The sequence below is a fragment of the Primulina huaijiensis genome, chromosome 2 (assembly GCF_012295235.1).
Source record: "Primulina huaijiensis isolate GDHJ02 chromosome 2, ASM1229523v2, whole genome shotgun sequence".
Lineage (NCBI taxonomy): Eukaryota > Viridiplantae > Streptophyta > Magnoliopsida > Lamiales > Gesneriaceae > Primulina > Primulina huaijiensis.
In genome coordinates, this window is record NC_133307.1 from 31,495,739 (window position 1) to 31,504,658 (window position 8,920).

An 8,920-nucleotide genomic window follows, 5' to 3' on the forward strand; every position below is an offset into this window, starting at 1 on the left:
AAAGTAATACTCTTAGCATAAAAAGTAACACTTTTTCACAGATAACCCAAATAAATATCCGTCTCACAAAATACGACCCGTGAGACCGTCTCACACAAGTTTTTGCCACAACGAAAAGAATTCACAAAAGATAGAGAGGTCGAGAGAGTTACGGATTTACATACTTTTGTAAATCAGTTGTCTTGCAGGTTGGATCGAGTTGAAACTTGGTTAACATGCTCGTAAATAATTCAACCGAGAAATCAGGTTTTGTGTTCATTTGAATCAGTTTCTGGACGACGAACAGTAATCGTTTTCTAGCATAAAATTTGCACAATTTGCTTGAGAAACGCATTTTTCAAAATATAACCGTTTGATTTGGCTGAAATTTGGACAACATATTCAGGACATGAGGTACATTTTGAACGGTGGAGTTCAGATTTGGATTTCTCTATCATTCGTAACCGCTTCTGAACCGTGAACATCTATGTTAAAACTTTATAGTTCATTTGTTATTTCAAGATTACATACTGAATAAATATCGATTTTTTCGATATACCAAAATTTCAATACATTATCGGAATGTGATTTTGAAATTTTTGGTATTTTGGTATATAATATCTTAAAGTAATTATATTATAAATAAAATATGAAAATTAATGCCAAAGACTTGAGTGATCGATTTTTAAACTAATGATATTCCAAAAATCAAATCAATCAAACTTTATTTTATTTCACGCATATGCCTCTCTCAATTTTCTATACTCTATTGCGTGTCTCATTATCTCTTCAGTGTGTCTCATTATCTCTTCAATAAGTGTTATATAGTGTGATAGAAGTGTTGTATATTTTTTGGTATTGTTCTCTCTACTCGAATACATTTTCTTCTAATGTTTTTGTAAATGTATTGTAATTATCTGTTTTTTCTACAACAAACGTGTTTTTTTCCGATATGAATGATATAATACTATATTGTACCGACATATAAGTATACTGTAAAGATTTGGTTTGCTACCTGTACACATGAATTTTTTTATGTTTTGCATATGAAGTATAATATTAAAAATATCAGAGCCATTCGACAAAAACTTTCACAAAAAATAACGTTTAGAAAAATAGACAATATATGGTTTTAAGAACGAAGATGAAAAAAGTTAAGAATATGACGTTCGACTCAAAAAATTGATATATAGCATATTCAATTTTTAACACTTGATTGAATTTTATTTATTTTATATGCTTGAATGTGATTTTGCAAAAAAAAATATTTAAAAATTGTACTATTCGAAAGAAATGGGATAGCCATCACCTGCAGGCTGCAGCTACCAAAACGAGCTTTTGAAAATTTGTGTGCAAATTCCAACATATTTATTGTATTGTCACACTTTGAATATTGTATATTTTAGTTACTATGTTTTTTTATGAATAAATGATATATAATATCACATAAAAACAGTTTAAATTATATTTATAATTAATATCGTGTCTTGAACTTAATAGACGAATATAGTGATTAAAACAAAATATTAGACAATTGATTTCGGTGTATAAATTTAGTCGGATAGACATCGTGTCAATAGTCCAAAAAAATAAAACCAATCAATAACAATTTACAATTACCATTTATTTTAAATATATTATTTATATGAAAAACAAGATTTCATGTCCATCAAATTATCATTATATTTATATATATTTGAAAATTTTAAAGCATAAATCTAATAAAAATTAAATAGATTTGAAATACAGGAAGTTTTTATTTCTGAGAATCGATCCATAAGCAACCAAAGCGGCTGCAATTAGGCCCGACCCTTCAAACCGCATGTTCGGAACCCGGCCCACGCGCACTGCGAATTCCAAATTCCGGTTTCTATTCATATTCCGTTTTTGTCAATCGGGCCGTGCATTCTTATCCACGCATTTCTTTCGATCATCCTCCATTTGCAGAATTATTCAGGTCCCATACTTGATCCTCCTAACTATATTTAGAAATTTTATAAAATCAAATTTAAACCCCATATTTTGGTCGTGATTGTGATTGTGACTGTGATTGTGAAAGCGGGGCTGAATCTTATCGTCGCGCCGTCGCCGCAGCTGATCCAGGTTCTTCATCTTCTCATCCCGCCGGGGAGTTTGACTTTTCGATTTTCTTCGCATGCGATTTAGGAATTTTCCCCTTTTGTCTCGACAATTAATCAATTTTTAGTAACTGTGTTTGGGTGTAAACTCTTGCTTTTAATTTTCGATTATCGAGTTTTCAAATTTCCGTCTCTAATTGCTGGCCTCCTTGATTCGTGCAATTCTTTTTTAGCTGATATGAACACGGTTTTAATTGATTTCTCTTCTTTGTCTTTTTTACTTCTTCTTCACTATTTAGGTAGGTAGAGGTTTTGGTGAGGTTGGTTCAATCTTCTGGATTCACCAAAAATAAATTGGCCTTCTCTATACCATCAAAATGGGGCATTGCTTAGCTAAGGTACTGTGTCAATGCACTACGTTATCGTGTGAACTATTCTTTCCTTGCGTTGTCATATTTGGATGTCCCGACCAGCTGTCCTTAATCCTTATTGCCCAAATGCATGATTATCCGCGCATCAGCTCTTCATCATTTTGTCTCCCAAAATGTGGTTGAATGATTCAACTACTTTTTTTTCTCCTTTTCTTTTGCTAAGCGAAAACCATTACATTTTTATTAAAAAAATCATTTGATTTGGTTCGATAATTATATCTTATATGGGTTGCAAATAATGATTCACCTCTGGGTTCATATGCTAGTTTTTGTTTATTGTTCGATACAGATGCCTAGAGAACATATACTGTAATAGTTTTGTTCAATCTTGTGAAATAAATGACTTGTTTCACTTTTCTTTTGTTACCTACTCTCAACTCGCATATGTTTGCTAATTGGTTCGGTCTCTATCATATTTACCATCAATCTTTGTCCTTGTGATGTAAAATTTTAATTGTGAATTTGCCTATTAAATAAAATAAGTTCAATCCTTGAAATTTTAAAATTATTCCACATGTTTTAGCTGTCTAAATGGGCTTACTGGTGTTTGTATCATGCTTTCTATTGTTTTACATTATGATTTGATACGCTCTTCTTTGATTTTAATAGGCTACAAATGATGGAGATGATTCTGATCATAATGTTGATCTGGCTGGTGGAAATGTGCACCTTATCACAACAAAGGAAGGTTGGGAACAAAAGATGGCAGAAGCTAAGACAGATGGAAAGATTGTGAGCATTCATTATATTTTTGTTTGATTCTATTTTTTGTCCGAATATGGTAAGTTGCATTATTAGGCTGTTCCAAGAATGTGATGGTATCTACAGCACCATGTCCATTCATTTATTTAACGGTAAATCAGAAATGTGTGCTGGCTTTCATATACAGGCACCTCGGGTGAGCTGTTTTATCTCCTGTTATGATTTGCATATGCTATGTAGTGCAACAGGCAACTGGTTTTAAATTTTTACATGTGTGCAAGTCCAATTACATGACTAAGAGATGTTTAATTGAGGTATTGAAAATCACATATATTTTTTTGATTCTATTGTTTGTCTTGTCTTTAACAAATTTTCTGTTCCATTGAGGTAGCATTTTGTTGTTATATCGTTCAACCACCCCAGCAGTCAGCTGCATCATGCTTCATGCAATCAAACATCTCTTAGTCATGTAATTGGACTTGCATGTGCAGGGAGCACTGTCAGTGTATATATGTGATTTTCAATACCTCCATTAACTTCAGCAGAGACTTATTTATTGGCTTTTACTGTTTACAACTTACATGCCTGGACCATGCTTTGTCTGTTCTAACAGTTGGTGATTTTGTATCAGGTAATTGCCAATTTTAGCGCTTCATGGTGTGGCCCTTGCAGAATTATTGCACCTTTCTATGTTGAGCTGTCTGAGAAACACCAATCTGTAATGTTTTTGACTGTTGATGTGGACGAGCTTACTGTAAGTTTTGTGTCTACTTGGCTACCTGGATTGAAATCATTGTGTTTTTGCATTGCAATCTGTTTAAATGTAGATATTTAAGATCAGGCACCATATGCAGATATATAATTTTTTCCAGCCGTTAAAATTATTCGTTGCTTCAGGAATTTAGCACATCATGGGATATCAAAGCAACTCCAACCTTCTTTTTCCTTAAAGACGGGCAACAACTTGACAAACTTGTAGGAGCCAATAAGCCAGAACTGCAGAAGAAGGTGACTGCCATCCTTGATTCAAAAGCCTCATGTGAGACATAGGTTTTATGACTCTATGTTGATCACAAGACATATTTTGTTGATCTTACCTTATATATTTGGACGAGATTGTTGTGTGGGTGTTTGTCTCGGAATTGTTCATTATGGTGGTGAAGTTACTGAAAAAGTTGATTTGAAATTTGTACCGAGTTTTGTTGTAAACTTTGCCATTATATTCACAATATTTTGTTCGTGTCATATGTATTTGTACCGTGTCAAGATGTAGAACTCCTAAATTTTTTTAAAAGAAAATTCCTCATGGGCGTTAAATAACAAGGTGCCTTTTAAGGATTTTTTTTCCCTCGATGTATTACCCAGTTAGATTTACCAAGGTAACTTCTTTTGGACTGTGTAATTATTATTCAGCTGAAGTTAGATTTTAAATCTGACTGTTTAAAATTAGAAATGATTTTAACTTTCAATTTACTAACATTCAAATCAGAACGATTTGTAGTTGACGAGTATTAATTGTCAATAGAAATGTTTTGATGAGGAGCGTTCCGTCAAAGCGATGGCTGAAGCTTGTTTGGTGGCCTTTTCAGCTTGTTTTTCTGTAAATGATCGAGAAAATTCAATATCCAATCAGAGAAAACCGAATTCCATCCGTCTTTCATATCGGTTGCCGTTTGAGTATGACAAGCCCCATGCCAACTTGTAGTTACTGTTGAATACGTTGGTAACCACGTAATTCATTTCATAGAACCGAATACACAAGATTGTTGAAACATAAGTTTTAGGGAACGTATGAGACCATTCAATCAATGAATATCAGCACATGATTCAACAACATGCATATGAGCAGGTGATCTTTCACCAGACCACACAACAAATCTAATCCGAGAATGTGATTGGAGGTGTTCAGGTTTGGGCAAAACATAAACAAACGAAAAAATTAAGATACATACACAACCCTTTCCCATGGAATTAGCGACCTTTGGGATTCATTATCTGAGAAAAGACTGCACTTGGCGTCAACCCATCCGAGTCTTCGCTGGCAAGGCTGCGTCCACCAATGCTCATCGACAGTCCACTGCTTTTTGAATCCGTAATGTTTCCATCAAAACCTGGAGATGAGTTAGTAGTATTCTTAACGTCAAATGATTCACTTTCCTCTGCACTCTCCTGGAGTTGCAGAGCAAACTCCAGGTTCCACAACACATCGCCCATAGAAGGTCTCTCAGTTCCAACATCAGACACACACTTCACTGCAGTCTCAGCAATTTTTTTAAAGCATTCTGGAGCAATCTTACCCTTAAGATAAGGATCAATAATTTGGTCAAGAATTCCCTTCTTATGACAATGCAGTGCCCATTCAGCTAAGCTGACCTGTTCCTTAGGGAGTGTGGGGTTTAACGCCGGCCTAGCGCATAAGATTTCAAAAAGTACAACTCCATATGAGTATACATCAGATTTTTCAGTCAGTTGCTGCCTTCTGAAGTACTCTGGATCCAGATAACCGAAACTACCCTTCACCACTGTGCTGACGTGTGTGTGATCCAGAGAGGGTCCCGTTTTGGACAGCCCGAAATCTGAAACTTTTGCTACCCACTTCTCATCCAAGAGAATGTTTGTTGTCTTGACATCACGATGGATGATGGTGTGTTTTGTACCGGTGTGCAGATAATGCAAACCACGAGCAGCACCAATACAAATCTCAAGCCGCTGCTTCCATGGCAATGGCGGCTTTTGAGTCTTGTAAAGATGCTGCCTAAGAGTTCCATAAGCCATGTAATCATATACAAGAATCATTTCACAGTTCTCTTCGCAATACCCAATCAAAGATACAAGGTGACGGTGGCGAAGTTTAGAGAGCATTTCGATCTCAGTTTGGAATTCATGCACCCCTTGTTCAGAGAGTGGATTCCCACGCTTAATTGCGACTTTTGTGCCGCTGTCAATCTCTCCACGATAAACTTTACCAAAACCCCCAACCCCAAGGAGAAGAGCCTCATCAAAGCCATTTGTTGCAGCCTTGATCTCAGAAAATGAAAAGTGTCGACAAAGGTTTGATGGAAGTGAGGAGGCAATACTTCCAGTGGTGTTTGTCTTCGCAGATCCGGACGAATGTGAATTTCCATACAAGGATAGTGGAAGCCATCCATCACTAGTGCCGGGATCCTTTCTGTGCTTTTGGCGTTGACGGGAAACTATACATACAATCAAACCAACAAGAAGAAGTACAGCAATTCCTCCAGCAACACCTCCTCCGATAACTGCTTTGTGACTTTTAGATTGAACAGATCCAGATGATTCACCGGTATCAACTTCTGGTTGTGGGAGGGGAGTTGGATTCGAACCAGCTAGATTCCCGCTGGTATCATTTATTTTGAATATTTCAAGACCATTCAAGATAGCGTCATAGAACTGGGGCTTTGATGAAATAAAAGGGTGCAAATCGAGCCAGAGATCCTGCATTGGTGGTCCGGTGGGAACGAAAACCATATAATCCTTGTGAACAGAGACACCGTTGCTACCTGCCCAGGCAATAACATCTGCCTCCTTTTCTGCAGTCTGATTATTCATGAAGATACTGAAGACTCTTTGGTTTACTTTGTAAACAATGTCCGTTATCTCGCAGAAGTGGAGTCTAACCAGATAAGAGAAGCCGGAATCAACAAGGAAAAGCCAAGTTAGATTATAGTTCTGGTTTACAGAAGCATTTGGACCCATTGATCTCAAAGTAGAGTATACATCAAGTGGGGCAATGTAGGTTGGCGATCCTGGAGGATAGCTAACCGTCACATCTGGATCAGGGACTTCCGTAACTCCATTGGCCGCACTAAATATGTAACTTGAATCATCACGCCAAGACCTGTAGAGACCAGTATCTTTGGAGGGTGAAATGTCGTTTCCACCCACATTTAGCCGATATAAATTCTCTAGAGCCGTAGTGTTGTCAATAGTGAATCCAGCGGATTGACCAACAACAGTTTCCGTTCCATCTGTACTATATATATCAGGATGTGAAACAATCTCGATCCCATTGACAAATGCATATGAGTTAGAAGTATCACGGGATGGCATGAATGTTACATTGAATACCTCAGATGCGACGTTAACAGAGAACTCCTTCATCATATAATCATAATTCAAGGCCTCGGTGGTTTGAGCAGCACTAAAGTTCTTCATAAGAGTATAGGGCCCACAAGTCACCGAGAATACACCATTGAAAGCATTTAATCCACCATAGGACGCGGGATAGAAATACAAACGAAGAAACTTACGACCCGGTGCCACAGGGAAACTATAGGTGAAATCAGATTGAAATATCCTGGCTGTCATGTAAGGTACTTGGGGGACGGAAGGTTTTTGGGTGGCTGCGGTGGCGGTTAAAGAGTTGCTGCTCGTTAACATGAACTTAGAGCCAATATCTGATGTCCATTTTCGACCATCAGAGTCTGTAGAGTCAGCAGGACCTCCACAGCTCATGAAAATCTTCTCCGTTGGTGCATAATCAACGGCTGATATTACAAACGCCAGCAGCAGAAAACTAAGGGCCAGTAAGAGCCAAGGGTTATTGCGGTTCCTCATCGAGGACTAACGTAGATAGCCCCTGGAAATCCACCAAACGAACATATAATCAGCTATTAGAATGAGGTAAATTTAGAAAATTGACTAAAAAAAATTGATATACATATGATCGATCTTCTTTGCACTCAAATATTGTCCTTCAACCAGTACCATAACTTCACTGGTAAATTAGAAGTTAGATTTAAAAAAAAAAAAAAAATCAAGGAACGAGGTATTTTTAACTAAAGCTTTGACACATCATACATACCGTCCTCAATCTAAAAACGCATCGCTATCCTATCTACTACGAATCAAAGCCTGACAAATCCAAATCAAAAAAATTGAACTCACAACCAAAACATTCCTCAGCGAAGACCAAATCCCTAAATACAGAGCAGAGATCTACAATAGTTCAGAATGACGCAGCAATCGAGCAGAACTTCGTAGATCCATCTCAAAACAATAAAACATGAACATATACAAAGAGAAAACACAAATCTAACCACGAAAAACACGAAGAGTAACAGAGACAGAGAGAGAACAACATGTACCTGAATCGAAACAGCAGCAGCACTTGAAGCAACTGAAAGAAAAGATTTGCTCGTATTGCAGTTGGATAATAAAATAAAATAAAAGAAAAAGAAAAAACAGAGAGAAATGTGGTGAGGAAGTCCTGTCTATTATTGTTATACAGCAAACAAACGACGGGCTTAGTGGAGGCTCATTTCATTTATTAATTATATTCTTTATTTTTCATAAAGTGATTAATTAGTTAATGTGTGTACGCTATTAGGAAAAAAGTCGTATACTAATATGACTGACTGACTGACTGGCAGGCAGGTTGCCTGCGAGTTCATTTTTCAACTACCCGATGAATCATGCACCCAACTTGTGCCCGAAACTTAAGTAAGAACTAAATGGCATTTAGATTATAGTAAATTTTAAGTATTTTCAATCCCATACTTCATTTATTACGCCATGTCCATTCTTAATTTTTTAACCTAAAAAATAATTAAAGGTTACATGTTCTGAGATGTGGCGATAGAAGTCAAAGGGTAAGTTAAAATTAATACTCTGTTATGTATCGACAGTTGTTTGGATTACTAATGTGATTTTTTTATAACGGTTATTTATTTTTGTTCTTGTAAAAATTACAAATACGCAGTAAACATT

The 8,920-nt window shown here is 36.4% G+C and overlaps 2 protein-coding genes across 6 annotated transcripts; one reads left to right on the forward strand and one right to left on the reverse strand.

Moving 5' to 3' along the window:
- Window positions 1-1,773: 1,773 nt before the first annotated feature.
- LOC140971675 (thioredoxin H9-like) lies at window positions 1,774-4,435 on the forward strand. Of its 4 annotated transcripts, none has more exons than XM_073434054.1 (5): window positions 1,774-2,082; window positions 2,361-2,455; window positions 3,098-3,220; window positions 3,822-3,944; window positions 4,088-4,435. In XM_073434054.1, the coding sequence occupies exons 2-5, from the start codon at window positions 2,435-2,437 to the stop codon at window positions 4,238-4,240; spliced, it is 420 nt and encodes a 139-aa protein (XP_073290155.1). In that variant the 5' UTR covers window positions 1,774-2,082; window positions 2,361-2,434; the 3' UTR covers window positions 4,241-4,435. The 4 variants fall into 4 exon arrangements, with proteins under 4 accessions (XP_073290155.1, XP_073290154.1, XP_073290156.1 ...); XM_073434053.1 differs by having other exon boundaries at window positions 1,776-2,082; window positions 2,357-2,455; XM_073434055.1 differs by lacking the exons at window positions 1,774-2,082; window positions 2,361-2,455; window positions 3,098-3,220 and adding an exon at window positions 3,227-3,386.
- A 518-nt stretch (window positions 4,436-4,953) lies between these two features.
- LOC140971676 (receptor-like protein kinase FERONIA) lies at window positions 4,954-8,468 on the reverse strand. Of its 2 annotated transcripts, none has more exons than XM_073434058.1 (2): window positions 8,293-8,468; window positions 4,954-7,790 (listed from the first exon to the last, which is right to left on the reverse strand). In XM_073434058.1, the coding sequence occupies exon 2, from the start codon at window positions 7,766-7,768 to the stop codon at window positions 5,162-5,164; it is 2,607 nt and encodes an 868-aa protein (XP_073290159.1). In that variant the 5' UTR covers window positions 7,769-7,790; window positions 8,293-8,468; the 3' UTR covers window positions 4,954-5,161. The 2 variants fall into 2 exon arrangements, with proteins under 2 accessions (XP_073290159.1, XP_073290158.1); XM_073434057.1 differs by having other exon boundaries at window positions 8,299-8,454.
- Window positions 8,469-8,920: the final 452 nt, after the last annotated feature.

Excerpts from the sequence above, each read along its gene's own strand:
- LOC140971676 (XM_073434058.1), bottom strand. The coding sequence starts at position 7,768 with ATGAGGAACCGCAATAACCCTTGGCTCTTACTGGCCCTTAGTTTTCTG.
- LOC140971675 (XM_073434054.1), top strand. The coding sequence starts at position 2,435 with ATGGGGCATTGCTTAGCTAAG. Across the intron at positions 2,456-3,097 it reads TGGGGCATTGCTTAGCTAAG|GCTACAAATGATGGAGATGA; the intron begins GTACTGTGTCAA and ends TGATTTTAATAG. Across the intron at positions 3,221-3,821 it reads CTAAGACAGATGGAAAGATT|GTAATTGCCAATTTTAGCGC; the intron begins GTGAGCATTCAT and ends ATTTTGTATCAG.